General features: G+C 40.4%; 1 protein-coding gene across 1 annotated transcript in view; it reads left to right on the plus strand.

Annotated features, from left to right (window-relative positions):
* The first annotated feature begins 3,332 nt into the window (after positions 1-3,332).
* Appl1 (adaptor protein, phosphotyrosine interacting with PH domain and leucine zipper 1) overlaps positions 3,333-19,583 on the plus strand; it is a 43,566-nt gene continuing 27,315 nt past the window's right edge. Inside the window, exons 1-7 of the mRNA XM_041662628.1 lie at positions 3,333-3,490; positions 7,851-7,949; positions 10,377-10,436; positions 11,447-11,518; positions 14,807-14,894; positions 16,389-16,430; positions 19,178-19,236. Coding sequence (XP_041518562.1) covers positions 3,437-3,490; positions 7,851-7,949; positions 10,377-10,436; positions 11,447-11,518; positions 14,807-14,894; positions 16,389-16,430; positions 19,178-19,236 — 474 coding nt within the window. The 5' untranslated portion in view covers positions 3,333-3,436. The remainder of the gene's footprint in view (positions 3,491-7,850; positions 7,950-10,376; positions 10,437-11,446; positions 11,519-14,806; positions 14,895-16,388; positions 16,431-19,177; positions 19,237-19,583) is intronic.

Raw genomic sequence — 19,583 nt, forward strand, 5'->3', positions numbered from 1 at the left:
TTACATGTGTGAAACATTCCAGTGAATTCTTTGATGGGTGCTGCTTAACTCTGATTTGCTTTCCATAAAACTAACCAGCTGCCTAAAGTTTTCACTATGTTATCCACATGCCAGTCTCCAGTAACCCCGAAGGCATTCTCTGAACAAGCTGTGTTTCTTGCATAAGAGGAGATGGGCTTCCACTGTTAGATATACAAAAGGCTGAAGATGTAGCTAGGTTGCTAGAATGAATGCTCTAGCATGCACAGAGTCCTGTTCTTCATCTCCAGCACCACAGATAATCAGGCATGGTGGCAGGCTCGCTATCCCAGCACCCAGGAGGTGGAGGCAGGATGAGCAGACATGCATGTTCACCCTTTGTTACATAGCTTGAGCTAGAGAGACTTTCTCAAAAATAAAAACAGGGGGGTGGAGAAGTGGCTCAGCAGTTAAGAACGCTGGCTCTGTTTCCAGTGGATCCAGGTTCAATGCCCGGCACTCACATGACTTCTCACACCTGTTTGTAATTCCAGTTCCAGGGGATCTGACACTTCACACAGACATACATGCAGGCAGAACACCCATGTCACACAGACATACATGCAGCAGAACACCCATGTACATAAAATAAAAATAAATCATTAAAAAAAAAACACCCTACCTCCCTCAAACTAAATGAAACAAAATCCCACTAACCTTTTGGTTATGAAAAGAAAATATGAATTCTTCAGCTTTAGAGATGTTTTAAAATTGTAAAACTGGGGCTGGAGGGATGGCTCAGAGGTTAAGAACACTGGCTGCTCTTCCAGAGGTCCTGAGTTCAATTTCCAGCAACCACATGGTGGCTCAGAACCATCTGTAATGGGGTCTGGTGCCCTCTTCTGGCCTGTGCAGGCAGAACATTGTATATACAAAATAAAATCTTTTTTTTTTTTTTTTTTTTTTTCGGGACAGGGTTTCTCTGTGGCTTTGGAACCTGTCCTGGAACTAGCTCTGTAGACCAGGCCGGTCTCGAACTCACAGAGATCCGCCTGCCTCTGCCTCCCGAGTACTGGGATTAAAATAAAATCTTTAAAAAAATGTAAACATGTAAAATCACAGTATCCTGAAGTTACAAGCTCTTTAAATTTTTCTAGTTTTATCATTTTATAGTCTGACTAAACTACTTCTTAACCTAAGTCATTAACAATCTGTTTATTTATTTTTGGTTTTTTGAGACAGGGTTTCTCTATGTAGCAGCTCTGGCTGTCCTGGAACTCACTCTGTAGACCAGGATGGCCTCGAATTCACTGAGATCTGCCTTTCTCTGCTTCCTGAGTGCTGGGATTAAATGTGTGTGCCTCAATGCCCAGTTGACTGTTTTTATTTTTTTTAAAGAATTTTTTTAAAGAATTCCTTACTATTTTAAGACAATGTACAAGTCTCTGGAGCCTATTTTACAGAAACAGTTTAGATAGACTAACAACAGAGAAAATCATTTAATTTGATGACAACATCACACCAAGATAATTCAGATACTAAATATAATACTTTTTTTTTTTTTTTTTTTGGTTTTTCGAGACAGGGTTTCTCTGTAGCTTTAGAGCCTGTCCTGGAACTAGCTCTTGTAGACCAGGCAGGTCTCGAACTCATAGAGATCTGCCTGCCTCTGCCTCCCAAGTGCTGGGATTAAAGGTGTGTGCCACCACAGTCCGGTAATATAATACATTTTTTTCTTTTCATCGTGACCATGGTTGGTTATTTCCTCTTGCTACACTGCCTAACTACTCTTCTTTCTCAGACCTTGACTATTGTCTTTCTTGGTTATTATCAGTTATCTTTGTCTTTCTTTTTCTTTCCTTTTACAAATTACAGTTTAAGCAAGAGGGTCACTTACCTTGAAGGTTTTTTTTCTCTTCTTCTTCCCTTGCCCCCCATGCCCTCCTTCTCTCTTTATCTGGCACAGAGTCTCACTATATAGTTCCGGCTGGCCTGGACCCTGCTTGGAAGTTTTGTTTCCTTACAGCTGGTTGCATCCTGCTTATGCTAGCTTAGCAAAAAGAGGTACCAAGAATAAAATGCCCATAATACAAGTTGGAACCTTTCATACATGTAAGAATTGGTGTCAAACATCCTTTCTTGAAAACTAAGGGTCTCTTCAAGAGGGTGACTAGTTGGCGGAGGATCTAAGGGGTGAGTTCTCATAGAAGGGTTATTAACCCTAAATTCTGTGAAACTATAACACAAGTCTATCATAAAACTTACGAAACAATTTTTATCTTTCAAGAGCTCATGGGAAAAATCTAGGTGCTTTAATTTCAAACATGTAACTTCATGTTCATTGCCATAGTTGGATTTGCTCTAGTATTTGGATTTGGTTCAGTAGAAGTAGCTGGAGAACCAGGAAGCTAACGCTCTTCTTTCAGTCACTATACTTTTGGAATGACAAGTGGAAGGAACTGGTGGGGTTAATGGGTAGATTTTCGGGAAATATTAGTGATCTTGTCACTTTCTCTGTACACTGATAAACTTTGTGTAACATTACAGAGAAATAAAGCAGCGTGAAGCCGGAGAGAGGGCGTAGCAAGGCTGAAAGAGTAAAAGGAACAGTGTTCTAACTCTTTCTCATGCCAAACCTCCCACCGTGTGAGCTTCACCCTACAGTCAAGGGCCATCAGGAAGCTATTGAAGTCTCTTCCAAACCTTCTGGCGAAACAAAAATGCCAATCTGTTTGCGAGATAAACACTTTACTGGCAGAGTTCCCCAGCAACCGTATCCTTTTAATTTTTATTAGAAAAGACGTTTTCCTTTACGGTGGTCATAATTTCAGCACGTCAAAACTTCAAGGCCAGGTAAGAACTAGTGATTTGTCAACAAAAGCAAGGGTTTTAAACTAGTGTGAGTATGTGGCTAGACAGCCAGGTGTACAGAAAAAAAAAAAACGGTTTGGGGTCTACTACCTACAAATGAACCGTAAATCCCGCTAATGACACAATTTCTGGTGCTAGAGATTTGTGAGTTAGCACTACTTTGCAGGAGTTAAGACTTCGAGCAGGGGCCAGAAGCAGGGATTTTTTCCAAGGCTGCTGACGAAATACGGTGCAGACGTGAAACTGCCTCAAGTCCCCTCGAGCGGTCTTCAGTCTAGGCTCAGGTTTACCGCTACCAGTGCCCTACACTCTCAAAGCCGGGAAGGAGGTGGACGCTCGCGGCCACTGCGGACTGAGCGGGAGGTCGGGATGGAATCTCCCCGGTCAGCCCCGCAGCGTTGACGGGCGTCGCGATGAGCCAATGGGCGTACGGAAGGCAGGATTGACGGGCCGTGGGGGCGGGATTTCCCGCGCGGAGGCCTCTGAGCTCCCGGCTGGGGCATCGGCGCCGGCGGGAGGGCGGGCCAGGTCAGCTGCTGCAGGCGGGGCCGCGCGCCGAGCCGTGGGCGGCCGCCGAGTGTCCTGCCGCCGCCCAGCCTTCGCCACGATGCCGGGGATCGACAAGCTGCCCATTGAGGAGACGCTGGAAGACAGTCCGCAGGTGAGGCGCGGGCGGCGGCGGCGGGCAGCGCGCGGCCTAGCGGGGGCCTGGCGCCTCCGGGGCCCGCGGCCCAGTGGGCGCCGCCGCCGTTCGGGGTCACTGCCTGCGGGCCGGGACCGCGCCCTACCCTCCGAGGCCGGGCTGGAGGCCCGCGCGGCCCGGCCGCGGGCTGAGGCGGAGCGGCCGCCACTGTCTCCGGTGGGGCCTGGCCTGGCGCCGGAATCCGCGCCGGGTCTCCGTTGCCTTTCACGGGCGGTGCTGTTTGTATCGCGATGGCGAGCTAAGTCCTGGTAGTCGGAGGAGGCCTGGCGCGCAGGGGACGGAAGAGGCTGCGGGGCGGACGCGCCTGGCTCCCCGCGCTGTGGCGGTGTCTGAGTCTCCGCTGTGCGGTGGCTGTCACTTGAGCTGTGCACCACGCGGGTGACGGAAGACGCCTACGCTGCTGAGCCTTGGCTTGCAGACTTGGCCCGAATAAACTCATCAGAATGAAAACCCGGCTTTGTGCGCTGGGGATGATGCTGGTGTGGTTGCTCTAGCAGAAGACAGTTTGGGAAAATATAACTGTTGGGGTTCTTCTTCAGTACTGGATGAAATCAGTTGTATTTTAAAAGGTGTTAAGGCCTCTGACTTGCATCAACTTCCATTTTACATCCGCCTTTATATAGATAGTAGGGCTTTTATAAATTGTTTTATATCTGGTGGATTTCTTAAACATTACTTGCTGAGAAATGCATATTTCATAGGCATTTATAGTGTAATGTGCTCCCCTTTCCCCAAAAAAGAAAAGGGCTAAAGCTTGTTTTCCTGGATGACACTTTTGCCGTGGATTTTGTGCCAATTTTGATTTCCAGGTTGAAATTTGGCTCTGATTGTAGAATTGATTTATTCTTTTCTCATTCTGAGAGCTATCTTTATAGGCCAGTTGCTCGGAGGTAATGTGCTCTTATCAGGCCATATGAGAAAGCGACACCCACAGTCTGGGTTATCTCACAACTGGTTTACATTTTGTTTAATGACTTTCCCAGTGTAAAATCTTAAGCTGTATTTATTTTAGATAATTTGCCACAATTTTGTGGTTGTATTGGTCAGAATAATTTTACCTTTTTGCTTTTTAAAAATTAAGACTCAGTACACTGAACTACTTTTTACCCAGTTTCCTTTTTATAGCATATAAAGACTGAAAGAGAATGAGTTGCACAGTGCCCTGTCTGTGACTTTCAGTGTGGAAATAATCTTGAACTTTCTGTGTAACTAGTTTATAGCTTGAATCAGGCCCATTCTGTAGCCCAGGCTGGCCTCAAACAGGCCTTCTCCTGCTTCTGACTACTGATTGCAAGCTTGAACCACAAGTACTTTCAGTTGTTGTTATTTTTAATTTAAAATTTGTTTTTATGTATATGGGTGTTCTGGCTGCATGTGTTTGTGTACCGCCTGCATGCTTGTTGCCCCAACAGGGCAGCAGAGGGTCTTGGATCCCTTGGAACTGGAGTTACTGATTGGTTGTGAGCCACCATGAGGGTGCTGAAAATTGAACCTAGATTCTCTAGAAGAGCGAGCAGTCAGTGTCTTGAACCACTGAGCCATTTCTCCAGCCCCTGTTTTTTAATTGAAAACAATAATTTTTTTGGAACTGGAGACTGGATCCAGGACCTTGCACTTGCTAGGTAAATGCTGTATCAGTAAGATAAATCTTCACTCCTGCTTTTATTTATTTATTTATTTTTGTATGTATATGTATTGTACATGTATGTATATATGTGTTTACACATCCCTGTGTGTGTGCTCCTGTTCGTGGAGGCCCAAAATTGATTTATCTTCTTTGATTGCTTACCATTTATTTACTGAGACAGGGTCTTTCTCTGAACCCTGGGTTTGCTAATTCAGCTAGTCTAGTTTGCCAGCTTGCCCCAGGTTTCCTGTCTCTGTCTTATAAGTGCTGAGAGCACATATGATCTCCACACATGCACAGTTTTTACATGGGTTCTGGGGAGGCTGGACTCTGGTCCTCAAGCTAGCAGGGTAAGTGCTCCATCTGCTGAGCCACCTTCCCAGCCCTTTTAGTGTGTGATTAAGTGTCTGCAGCTAGAGGACAGCCTGAGGTGTCCTTCCTCCTCAGCACCTGCCTAGCGACCTTGGTCTCTCAAGGGATCCTGTAGGCTAGGCTGACTCGCAGCAAGCCCCAAGGCTTGTTTATGCCTTCCCAGTACTGGGATTACGTGCATCTGCCACCATACCCAGCTTTTTACATTGCTCCTTTATATCTTAAATCTCTTCATAGTATTCTGAATTTAAGATTCCAAGCCTGCGTATTTCCTTAAGTGATTTAACAGGTATCTCTTAAAATATTTTATTAGCATATATTAATTACACGTAACAATGGATCTTATTATGACATTTCCATTTTTGTTGTATTTGCCCCTTACCTCTCTTATTCTCCCTTTCTCTTCCCAACAAGTTCTCTTTCTTTCATGTCTTTTTTTCCCCTTTTTTTTCCTTTTCCTTTTTTTTCAAAATATTTGTTTATTTATTTAGTATACAACGTTCTGTCCGTATTCCCACAGGCCAGAAGAGGGCGCCAGACCTCACCACAGATGGCTGTGAGCCACCACGTGGTCGCAGGGAATCGAACCCAGGCCCCCCCCCCCCCCCCAAGAGCAGGCACCGCTCCCAACCACTGAGCCATCCCTCCAGCCCTCTTTCATGTCTTTTAAAAAGACTTTTGTTTTGTTTTGAGAGGAAACTCTTGTGTTGCTCAGGCTAGCTCGAGAGATCTCTTTGCCTCAGCCTCCAGACTAATTGAGGCTACAGCTGGTGTACCTTATCCAGCTCTCACTGTTGTATTTCAGAGTTTTTCCTAGTTCTGCTTTTATAAATAGGGCTGAGATTAATGTTTTTTGATATATGTCCTTCTCAGTTTATCTAGAAAGTAATCCAATAATAATAATAAAGAATATGAAAACTCTCAAAGCTCCTAATGTACTCTTTCTTTTTGACTTTTTTTTTTTTTTTTGTAAAAGTCTGGTTATTTTGGAACTCCATTTGTAGCCTAGGCTAGCCTCGAACTCATAGAGAGCCACCTGCTTCTGCCTCCTGAGTGCTGGGATTAAAGGTGTGTGACACTATTGCCTGGCCTCTGACTTTTTTTTTTTAAGTTTTGATTTATAATAAAGCTTTCAAAGTTCAAATCTAATTTATTTAACATAAAGGTATTATTGAAAGTTATATACTTGCAAAAGATCTGAAGGGGTAAATATAAGCCTCTACTAGAACATGTTTTGTCTATGTTGTTTTGAAAATAGGAATCACAGTGAATCTTGTTAATTTATTATTATTATTTGTTTTTTTGAGACAGGGCTTCTCTATGTAGCCATGGATGTTCTGGATCTCATTCTGTAGACCAGGATGGCCTACAACTCAGAGATCCACCTGCCTCTGCCTCCCAAGTGCTAGGATTAACACCACTTATGCCTAGCTTTCTTCTTTTTTAATGTTTTAAAACAGCACTTGATAGACAGAGAATGGACCACTAGAGGGAAGAAGAGTCTGTTACAGTTGGCCAGTGGTAGTGCATGTGTGTAAATATCTTGGCAAAGTAGAGTATGAGACTGGACTTCATATGTCACAGAGGTCTTGTACTACATCCTAAACCCAATTGCTTAAGTTTTTCCTTTGACTACAGGAAGTTTAGTCAATAAAAATATAAAGTCTGTCCAGGTGTGGTGGCTCATGCCTGTAGTCTCAGTACTTCAAAGGCTGAAGCAGAGTGAACACCATGGGTTTGAGGCCAGCTTGGTGTATCTTCAACCAGCTATATGTGTGTATTGGGGTGGGGTAGTATCATTCTTTAGATTTTAAGCTTTCGTTGTCCCCTACCTTTTTTTTTTTCTTTAATTTGGCTACCATGCATTGCTTTCCCCCCCATGCATCCTGTTTTTAGCTTTAATTTCAGGAATTTTAATTTGTAAAAAACACACCTTTGTTCTTGCTTATGCTACTTTTGTTGTTGTTGTTTTTTGAGGTAGCGTTTCCGTGTGGTCCTGGTGTCCTAGAATTCTCTCTGTAGAATAAGCTAGCCTCAAACTCAGAGATCTGCTCCTCCTTTGTCTTCTAAGTGCTAGGATTAAAGGTGTACACCACCATGCCCAGCTTTAAGCAGCTACTTTAATGAAATGAAGCAGAATAAAAAAATTTCTGGACTTCTTGACATTACTATCAAAAGTGCTTAAATAGATTACAAGTCAGAATTACTAAAATTCTAGTATTTTAGTGCTTTAAAAAAAGTGTTTCATTGTCTGATTTATATACTGATTTATGTAAACTTGAATTTATTTTTATTTTTTTATTTTTTATTTTTTTACAGACAAGGTCTTTACTGGGTGTATTTGAAGAAGATGCTACCGCTATTTCCAATTATATGAACCAGTTGTATCAAGCTATGCACCGGATTTATGATGCACAGGTAAAGAATTTAAAGGCTAACACCATATTGGTTAACAGAGACTCTCTTGGCACATGAGGACAGAGGTGGTGTCTACTTGACTTACTGCTACTACCTCACTTGTTCTTAGGCCTAGAGTAGTATCTGTTGAAAGGACAAATGCATACTTTGGTGCTTTAAATAGGAACGGCTGGTGCACGTGTTTCAGTGGTTGACCCATAGGGAGTGGCACTGTTGGGAGGCGTGACCTTGTTGGAGGAAGTGTGTCACTGTGGGAGTGGGCTTCAAGGGCTCCTGTGTTCAAGTTAGGTCTAGTGTGGCATTTACTTCTGCTGTCTGCAGATCAAGCTTCTTTTCCAGCACAATGTCTGCCTACGTGCTGCCTGCCATATTTCTGGCAATGACAATAATGTATTACACCTTTGAAACTGTAAACCAGCCCCACTTAAATGTTTCCTTAAAGAGTTGTGGTCATGGTTTCACTTCACAGCAGTAGAAGCCCTAACTAAGACAAATATACTAAGTATATTACAGAACTTACATTTTGGTTAGATTTGTAGTATTAAAAAAGTGACAGGATTGTAGGGTCCATTCCATCTCCTCAAGCATTTGTAAACAAGAAAGCATACATTAATTCCATAACAATAGTTCTTGTGTAGCAGAGTAAGCCCTCATACTGTCATTAGCAGCAGCGCAGGACTGGAGGGTGCAAGGGCTTGGGCAGTTATGAAGGGAGAGCTGGGCTTATTTTTCTTTATTTGAGGAAAATGTCATTTGAGAATCCTGACTTTAACACAAGAGCCTCTTCCCCAGCCCTAGGGTGGGCATGTGGAGAGGGACCACAGAGGATACTCTACATAGGAATTGGGGGTAATGGGTGGCCATGGAGTACACCACATGGGAAATACCACAAGACGCCTCTGTCCCCTCTGACAGATGAGCAATATTTCCTAAGTTAAAAACAACCCAGAAAGCAAGACAACAGCAGGTAAGAAAAGTTTTTGGAAAAGGAGTCCCCATATACACGTCTAATACAGTGGTGTGAAATGGGAAAAGCATCCACATGCAAGTTGTTTAACACTGGCTAGCTCTGTATGAAAAGCAGGACGTTGTGTGTAGGAGTTAGCTGCTCACCAAAGAGCGTTACTGCTGTTTTTTTTTCCCCCTTCGTTAAAAATCTTTCCAGATAGAAATGTTGAGTAAACTGATAAAGGGTTTAGCATACAGGGAGAGTCTACAGCCAACATGATGGAAACCTCTTCTCCCTTTCCCACTGATGGATTAACTGAAAACCTCATATTGTTGTATTTAACTTGATCATGCTTTTAACTTTAAGGAGTTCCCCCCCCCCTTTTTTTTTGATTAAAGATTTTGAAAGTAGCTAGCCTCTGTCTAGTTAGTAGAAGGCTATGACTAATTTTTCTTGTTGAATAGACATAAAACTTGAGGCTATGTTCATATAATTTATAAGCTTTAACAGCAGCCTATTTTCTATTAATGCATTTTATTTGGGATTAGTTAAGTCTATTAATTTTGTTTTGTTTTCCTTGTCCTCCTGTCTATTGCTGTGATAGTTGTATCCCCCTCCATAGGTTTTGCAAAGCTTCATCCTGACTACAGATGTTCAGTTGATAAATGAAGCATTATTTTATTATATCATGACTGAAAAAATTAATCAAAATACCATTCATCTGGCTGTGTTGCTTTGTTACATTCTATGTTAAGCACATTGTTTTTACGTTATTAAATGCTCATATTTCTCTAGATTGATGACTAATCAATCATTCTCATAGAAACTCTACAAATTTTGCTGACATTATGTACAGCTTACTTCTAGCTTTTAATATATTTAATGTTTAGTTTTCAGTAGCAGAAACCCTCAAACCAAAAAGCAGGTAAAACACATAGACCTGAAGCTGGGTGTGGTAGTGCATGTCTGTGATCTCAGGACTTGGGGGGCAGAGGCAAGAGGATCAGGGTTGGAGATCAAGGTCATCCTCAGCTACTAGAAAGTCTGAGGCCAATCTGGGCTACAGGAGTCCATATCTTGTTTGTTTGCCTTCCTTCCTTCCTTTTTTTTTTTTTTTTGAGACAAGGTTTCTCTGTGTAGCTTTGGAACTTGTCCTGGAACTCCCTCTGTAGACCAGACTGGCCTTGAACTCATAGAGATCCACCTACCTCTGCCTCCCAGAGTTCACATCTTGAAAAAAGAAAAGGAAAAATGTTACATTTCTGTAATATTGCTGAATTCTTTGACAGTGCCTTTTTTCTGGTTTACATTTTCTTTTGAAGCATTTTTAGTGGTGGTTCATTTTCTATTGCTGAGAAGTTAAAAAAAATACGCATACAGTATAAAGTGATGATAAATGAAGGTGGCCTAGATATCATCAGTTACATTTTTATTAACTATAATCTTCTGCTGATTTGAATCCTGTTTTTTTCCTTTAGAATGAATTAAGTGCAGCAACACACCTGACATCGAAACTTTTAAAAGAATATGAAAAACAGGTACATGTATTAAGGTTTAAAAGCATGATTTAACACATGTAACTATATATAGCAATATATATAAAACTATATATATATATAAATTTTTTTAAATATTTATTTATTTATTTTGTATGCAATATTCTGTCTGCATGTATGCCTGAAGGCCAGAAGAGGACACCAGACCTCATTACAGATGGTTGTGAGCCACCATGTGGTTGCTGGGAATTGAACTCAGGACCTTTAGAAGAGCAGGCAATGCTCTTAACCACTGAGCCATCTCTCCAGCCCCCTATATATAAATTTTTTATCCAGAATCTTTTATTTTAGTGTTTTAGAGCAAGGGACTCACTGTACAGTTCAGGCTATTCTCAAACTTATGGTCCTCCTGCTTTGGCCTTCTGAGTGCTGGGAATCCAGGCTTTTACTACCATGGCCTTTTAGGACTTCTTTTTTTTTTTTTTTTAAATATTTATTTATTTGTTTATTATGTGTACAGTATTCTTCCTGCAGGCCTCATTACAGATGGTTGTGAGCCACCATGTGGTTGCTGGGAATTGAACTCAGGACCTTTGGAAGAGCAGGCAATGCTCTTAACCGCTGAGCCATCTCTCCAGCCCACTTTTAGGACTTCTTGAGTTTACAAAATATGCCATTGAAATTTCACTGAGTCCTTCTTGTTAGTGATTTAATGTTAGAACTAAGGCTGTCTGTTTTTTCACAGTTCTCCTTTTTACTAACAAAGAAACTGAGCTTTGTTAAGGTTATGCTGTTAGTTGTTGGAGGAACCTGAGCTAAAGCCAAATCTTTGAACTCCTAGTATTGAGTATATTCCTGTATATCATGTTAGTTGATTACTTATAGACATTTAAAACTGTTTATTAATTATGTAGATTATTTTATTAAAAGGGTATTTTGGGAGTATGTTCAAAATTTTAGAAGTTTCTAAAATTACTTGAAAGCACAAGTTGTGTTATTCATAAAAACTACAGCCTTGAGCATTTTTCTCACTTGTGTTTCTCACTTCTCAGCGTTTCCCTTTGGGGGGTGATGATGAGGTCATGAGCTCTACTCTGCAGCAATTTGCAAAGGTTATAGATGAGGTGAGTTTTGATCCTGTGTGAGTAGGTGGTTTATAATTAGTTACTCAAGTCATTTAGCTTTTACTGAAAACTATAAACATTTGATTACATTTTATTTATTATGTGTGTGTCTGTGTGTGAGTGCTAGGGTACAGTAGTTTATGTGTGGCTATTGGAGAACAACTTGCAGGAGTAGGCTCTCTCCTACCATCTGAGTCTTGGGATTAGATATCAGTCACCAGGCTTGGTAGTAGGTGATTAATACCACTGCGCCATCTTTACAGCCTTTAATGGGGGAGCCAATATAGTTATGATTCTATAAGAAGTTTTGTTACAGAATAGTATCAAAAGGCACAATTTTCACATGATGTTTGTTTTCATAAAATTAATATTTTCTTACCTAATTAAAACGTTATTTTCCCAAGAATAGGCTTATATGTAGGCTTCTTCTATTCCTAGTCCATGATCATTCAGTTTTCTCACTGTTGTCTGATGTAGACAGAGAGGAGTGAAGCTGTCTGCTCTAGCTAGGCACTTTGTGGGTTTTCTTTTGCTTCTGAGCAACACTGTACTGTTCAATCCTCATTAATCCATAGCCAAATTAATCTAGTAGCCAAAATTAGTCCTTAATTTTTAAACTGTTGATCGTAACATGAAGGCGTAAGTCACAAACAATGCCACACCAGTTTGGAATTATGATTAATAGGGTGGTATTTATTTAAAGGGGGAAAAAACTTACAGATCACCGTCAGCCCTCTGTGCAACCAGGAAGGGAGTCTAGTTGCCAGTGGAGCAGGAAGTGAAGAGAGAGAGGAGAGGGAAGTGGCCGCTTTTTTAAAGGGAGAGAGACCACGCCCCAATGGGCTGGAGGAGGGAGGACCTCCCGCAACAGTAACAGATCATAAAACAACGTGAAGGTCTAGGAATTGGGAGGAAAGTAGGGAGATGTGTTTGGAGAACCATAACTGTTTTCTACTCCTGCTGTAAAAGCTGTGAGTGATTGTGTGGTTATTCTCGTATACATACATGCTTGGGATCCAGCCCAGGGCCTCAAGCTTGGTAAGTCCTCCACCACCTAGCCCCAGTTTTTCTAATGTCCTAATAACTCATTATAGCAGAGTATTATCTGAGGCTATCAGTAGAAGTAACACTACTGGGTTTGAGATGTAGCTTAGTGACTGAATACTTGCCTAGTATACGTGAGAACTGTGGTCTGACCCCCGGCACTTCAAACAAACAAAACAAAATACTTAAAGGAGATGGAATATTTTCTATTTTTTTTAAATTATAGTAAAATACATTAATATTCATAATGGTTATGAATTTCATATAGTAAAATGCATATCCATTCACAGTGTTGTACAACCATAATAGTTACCTAGATCAAGAACATTTTCATTGCTGGGTGATGGTGGTACATGCCTTTAATCCCAGAACTCAGGAGGCAGAGGCAGGCGGATATTTATGAGTTCTAGGCCAGCCTGGTCAATAGAGTGAGTTTCAGGACAGCCAAGGCAACAAAGAGAAATCCTGTCTTGAAAAACCTAACCAAACCAAATAAAAGTATTTTATCATTCTAAAAGAAATCTTTTCTCTTTAATCTATCACTTTCCCTCAAATTTCCCTAAGTCCTTGGCAGTGATTACATTTTACTTTCTGTCTCTATATATTTGCCTATTTGGATATTTCATATAAATTAGTCTATATAATTTGTGGATTTTGAGGTATTTCTACTTTCATTTTGAATATAAGTTTATCTGTGCCAGTACTTTATCCCCCCCCCCCCTTTCTTTGGTTTGAATAAATTTTATTATAAAAATATATATTACCACATTTTGTTTATCCACTCATAGGTGTTCTGTTTAGTTAGGACCATTCATATACTAGTTTGATTTTTTTATTTTTTGTGTGCATTGGTGTTTTGCCTGCATGTGTATCTATGTGAAGGTGTCAGGTACTCTGGAACTGAAGTTGCAGATAGTTATGAGCTGCTGTGTGGGTTCTGGAAATTGAACCCGGGTTCTCTGGAAGCGCAACCAGTGCTCTTAACTGCTGAGCCATCTCTCCAGCTCCCTAGTTTGGTCTTTTAGACACCAGCTTTCAGTTCTTCTTTGGTATCGTCCCAGGAGTGGGATTGCTTGGTTTTATGATAATTTTATGTTTAACTTTTTGAGGGATCACCAGATTGTTTTATGTATGCCCTATAAACAGTGTAGGGGAGTGCTCTTTTTTCTTTATACTTGCTAGCAAGAATTTTCATTTTAAAAATAACCATTTGAGTTGGTTGATAGTGGTGCATGTTTTTCTGTTTTGTTTTGTTTTTATTCCAGAACTTGGGAGGCAGAAGCAGGCAGATCTCTATGAATTTGAGGCCAGCCTGGTCTACAGAGTGAGTTCTAGGACAGCCAGGGATACACAGAGAAACCCTGTTTCGAAAGAGAACCATGTAGTCGTAGTGAAGTGGTAGCTCATTGTCATTTTGACTTGCAGTGTTTGGATAACTAATACGATATTGAGCATTTTTTTCATGTCATTATCAATCATTTCTAGTCTTTGGGGGAAGTGTCTGTTCAGATCCTTTGCCCATTTTTAAATGGGCTATTTTTTTATCATTAAATTGTAAAAGTTAATTTCCCTGATTGTGTTTGTTATCTTTACTTACTGGTGGTATCTTCTGATGTACATTTTTCATTTTAATAGAGTTCATTTTAATTTTTATTTTGTTGCTTGCGCTTTGTTATATCCAAGCTAGTGTTGTCAAATAAAAGATCATCTTAAATTTTCTTCTAAAAATTTTAGGCTAGGCATGGTGGCGTATGCCTTTAGTCCTAGCATGTGGAAGGCAGAAGCAGATGGATCTCTGAGTTCAAGGGCAGCTTGGTCTACAGAGTGAGTTTTAGGACTGCTACAGCTATGTAGAGAGACCCTGTCTCACAAAAGAAAACAAATAGAAAAATAAGGATTTTTTGTTTTGGTTTTTGTTTGTTTGAGACAGGGTTTCTCTGTAACTTTGGCTGTCCTGGAACTCACTTTGTAGACCAGGCTGGCCTTGAACTCAGAGATCCTCCTGCCTCTGCCTCTCAAGTGCTAGAATTAAAGGTTTGTGCTACTACCTCCTGGTAGGAATTTCCTTTTTACCATACATTTCATATTATACTGCATAATTTTTATTGTTTCCATATGTAAAATTATATCAGCCTTTTAAAAGACCAGATTCAAATTTCTGTGTAATTGGTAAATGTCTATGTAGGCATTTATTAATTGTGCCACTTGTTAGTTATTTGGTCTCTTTGGTTTTTCTTTTACTAGCTTAGTTCTTGTCATGCGGTACTTTCAACTCAACTTGCTGATGCCATGATGTTCCCCATTTCCCAGTTTAAAGAAAGAGATCTGAAAGGTATGGAAGTCAACATTATGTTTAGTTTCATCAGTGCTAGTAGAGTGCATTTTATTTCTTATTTGAACCAGTTCTGACCACAACATGCCACTTTTACTTAAAGCAGTTACTAAACATTTATGGAAATGCTTGATAGATATTTAACTATTTCCTAACAAATAATAATGTCCTTTCCTCAAAAAGGAGATGGGTTAGCACTAGTCTGTGTCTTATAATTAGGGAATAAGAAGGTTCTATTGGTGCTCAGAGGAAATGGTCAAAAAGGCTTCATCAATGACATGAATGAAGAAAACTGTGTTAAGATAAAGGAGCTGTTCTGTTAGGGAGTATGGAATTCATAAAGGTGTAGGTTGTAGAAATAGATCACTTATTCTGAGAATAATAAGAAATTCAGTGCTGGATGTGCTGAAGCAATCGAGAGATGAATGTAGAAATAGGTTAGAAGGAACTAAAGCATGGTAAAGGTGTTGGACGTAAGTCTGTGAACAAAAGCAAGCCAGTGGATTCTAAAGGAGTTAGGTGACACAGTCCATTTCTGTTCAGAGGGAACACATTGGATTTGATATCCAGGAGACTTAAGAAGTTGTGAGTCCAGTGAGGGAAAAAGAAGAATGGAAGGTGATGGTGCTGAAGAGTAGAGGTTCATATGGGCTGGGGGAGCTAGGGGCACAGGCCCATCCAACAACCGCAGTAGTCAGTGGACTTACTAGTTGGTAGATAATGTCTCTAAGGTTGGTAGGTGGCCAAATGAGTGTTTATTGATCTGATTCTTTTTAATAATTTATAAACTCAAAGTAGGTTAAGAAAAATCAAGCACAACAGTGAATAGGTTAGGTACTTAAAGACAAGTGTCTTTAAGAGGTGGAGCTAATAACTGAAATGATCTTTAAGAATGGTCATGTGCAAGGTGGAAAGACTAACTCACAATCTCAGGAGACTGAATGGCACAATCTTTTCTTTTTCACTTAGCATTCAAAATTATTTTTTTAAAATATTTATTTATTTATTATGTATACAGTATACAATATTCTGTCTGTGTGTATGTCTGCAGACCAGAAGAGGGCAGCAGACCTCATTACAGACGGTTGTGAGCCACCATGTGGTTGCCAGGAATTGAACTCATGACCTTTGGAAGAGCAGGCAATGCTCTTAACCACTGAGCCATCTCTCCAGCCCCAGCATTCGAAATTATTAATTATATATAAAAACATATTAACATGATAGAGTCTAGTATTACCAGTATTTGCATTTCTTAGCACTTAAAGTGACTTTTAATACTTGTTTGTCTCGTATTTGTGGTAAGTAGATTTTCTGGTGGTGTATTGTTAATGATTTTTGAATCCTTTGTAGACTAACTGAAACTAACTTTTCCACCTTCAATATAAATTCCTGGTTGAGTTTTAGTTATGGCTTGAACGGTACTAAGTTCTTTATAAATAGAATAAAACATTTCATAAGTATTGCTAAACTGAAATTATTTTTGAACTTTTTCAGAAATACTGACACTAAAAGAGGTATTTCAGATTGCTAGTAATGGTAAGCCCTAATATGTTATACACTAATTTCTTTTATTCATCTATTTATCAACATACATCATGGCTGACTTTTTGTAATAATTTTTAAAAATTAACTCAGTTCATTGGGTAATATCATCATAATCATTTATGCCCCGGCAATGCTTAAGCATGCATGGGCAGCCTGTTTACGATGGTTCTCCAGTTGTTCCTATCCTGGGCAGTCCTAGATGCTTGTGTTACTGTCATACCCAAGGTTCCATGTCTTCCTTTATGCTGTCTATCCAGCATTTTTTGGACCTTCCTCTTCGTCTTATCCTGGGCACTCCTCCAAGCAGTGCTATCTTTGAGTATCTGCCATTATTCATTCTCATAACATAGCTGAAGTATCTCAAGCGCTGATGCTGTATCCTGTAGTTTACTTCCTTCTATAGATGGAGATGTCTTTTAACATCATTGTTGTGCAGCCTATCTCTTCATGTGAATTCTCCTGAGACATGCCATCTTAAACACATTCGGCCCCTGTGAGGAGCATTTCATTGTCCAGGTTTCAGAGTTGTAAAGAAGGTAGCTCAAGACAAGCATCTCATAGACTTGTAATTTTGTTGTCGTATGTCTCTTGCTGACCAAACCTTTCCTAGTGCCTGGAATGCAGCCCTCGCTAACCCTATTCACTTCTTTTTTTTTTTTTTTTTGTTGGTTTTTCGAGACAGGGTTTCTCTGTGGTTTTGGAGCCTGTCCTGGAACTAGCTCTTGTAGACCAGGCTGGTCTCGAACTCACAGAGATCCGCCTGCCTCTGCCTCCCGAGTGCTGGGATTAAAGGCGTGCGCCACTACCGCCCGGCCCCCTATTCACTTCTTGACGTCTGAAATAGTTCCCTCCTTTGAACTGAGCTTCCTCCAAGATAGACAAAGTTGACTGTCTGCTTGAGGTTCTGATTCTTTATTACAATGTTAAAATCCTTGTGTGCCCTTCCCATGTGTTGTATCACAGTCTTCTCCATGTTTACTTTCATCCAAGGTTTTCGCTGACTTCCACCCTCTGTTTACCATGGCCTGCAGCTCATTTGGACTTTCAGCAAGTAGTGCTGTATCGTCTGTGAAACAAAAGTTATTGATTCACACAGCACCTATCTGCACTCCTGTCTTCTCATCCTGCAGGGCTCATGCTATTATTAGTTCCAGGAATATATGAAAGAGTAGTGGTGAGGACGCATCCCTGCCACACTCCTGCAATTGTCGTAAGCTGATCACTTAGTCCTCCATAGACTTTGCCTAATGCAAAGGTATCTTTATAGGCATTATCTAGTATTCTTATGCTTTTCTCTGGGTACCTGTAGAACCTCATTGTTTCCCAAAGTCTTTTCCTCCAAATGCTATTGAATACCTTTCTGAAGTTGATATAACAGACAAATAAGTCTTTTCCAACTTCTTTGTATTTTTCTGCCGGTTGCCTCAAAGGGAAGATCTGGTCAGTTCTGCTCCTGTTAGCTCTGAATCTGCACTGGGCCTCTGCTAGGATTTCCTCTGTTCTGCTCTTGATCGTTTGCAGGATAATGGAGGAGAGGATCTTGCTGCTATCGCACAACAAACTAATGCCCCTGTAGTTTGAGCAGTCCAGCTTGTTCTTCTTGTGTATGGGAATTCTGACTGAGTGCTTCCATTCCATGGGAATCTCTTCATGTTCCTATATCTCTCTGAAGAGTCTGAGAAGCCTCGGCCCCTGAGCCTATTGCAGCCACCTCCAGCTCCTCCACTATAATGTCATCCACTTCTGGGGCCTTTCTGCATTTTGCTCTCTTGATAGCTTCCTCTATCTCTCTCCTGTCAATATTTAATATTTCCTCGTGGTCTCTGGTGTACGAATGGTTGCTGAAGTGTTTGTCATTGTAGTCTATGTTGAAAGCACTAGGGTCATTGTATAGGGTGTCAAAGTTAATATATAATGGTTAATATAACATTTTTTTTCTTTTCTTTTTTTTTGGGGGGGTGGGTTCAAAACAGGGTTTCACTGTAGTTTTAGAGCCCATCCTGGAGCTAGCTCTTGTAGACCAGGCTGGCCTCGAACTTACAAAGATTCGTCTGCCTCTGCCTCCTGAGTGCTGGGATTAAAGGCATGCACCACCACCAACCGGCTAATATTATTTAAATCAATGGAGATACTTTGAATATACTTTTTTACAAAAAGTATTTGAATGGCCATTACATCAGTCTTATAACTTGCTATCTTCATAATGCCTAAAGAGGTTGTAAATATTCTCTTTTACTTATTTCCTAAATAGTCCAGTTTTCTTTCTTCCTCTTTCTTTTCCTCTCATATTCTCTTTCTGTGTCGGGTCTTGAAGTCAGGGCCTTGTGCATGCTAGGCAAGCACTCTACCACTGAGCTCTCCTATTTTTTTTTTAAAAAGAGTTTTCCAATTTAGAATTAAAAGTAATTTTTCCTTTTTCTTTTTATTTATTCTTTTATATAAAACATCTCAACCTCATCCTCCCCTCTCTCCATTCCTCCCCATCATTTCCCCTCCCTCAGGTCTACTGCTTCTCCATTTCCCTTTGAAAAAGAGCAGGCACTTTTAGTAGATCATAGTTTTTTTGGAAATTAATATTTTCTATCAGTTTGATATATAGTCACCTAATTTAAGGGAAACTAGGCTGTGGGGAAATTTGAACACAGTGGTCATGTGGAAGGATATTCTTAACTAGCTCTAGTACAGGTGTAGTTTTGCTAAGTACAGTTGTACTGTTAACACTCATTTCTGTTTTCCAGATCATGATGCTGCAATTAACAGATATAGTCGATTGTCAAAAAAGAGAGAAAATGACAAGGTGTGTGTACACACTTTTAAAAACATTTTTAATTATTTTTTTATATGTATAGCTGTTTTGTTGCAGGCATGTCTGTGTTCCATGTGTGTTAAGTGCGAGGGGAGGCCAGAAGAGGGAGTCAAAGCTCCTGGAACTGGACTGCCAGATAGTTGTGAGCCACCATGTGGGTGTTGGAGTTGAACTTGAATCCTCTGGAAGAGCTGCGAGTGCTCATTACTGCTGAGCCATTATCTCTCCAATTTAGTATACATTTTCAGTATCATAGTTAATGGCCATTTCATTAGGTGATTTAGTTTTTTTTTTTTTTTTTTTTGTTTAAAAGTAGAGCCAACAGATCATTGCTGTGG

This window comes from Microtus oregoni, unplaced genomic scaffold (genome assembly GCF_018167655.1).
Source record: "Microtus oregoni isolate MIOR12 unplaced genomic scaffold, Mior012 000013F_ref0000133, whole genome shotgun sequence".
NCBI classification, from domain to species: domain Eukaryota; kingdom Metazoa; phylum Chordata; class Mammalia; order Rodentia; family Cricetidae; genus Microtus; species Microtus oregoni.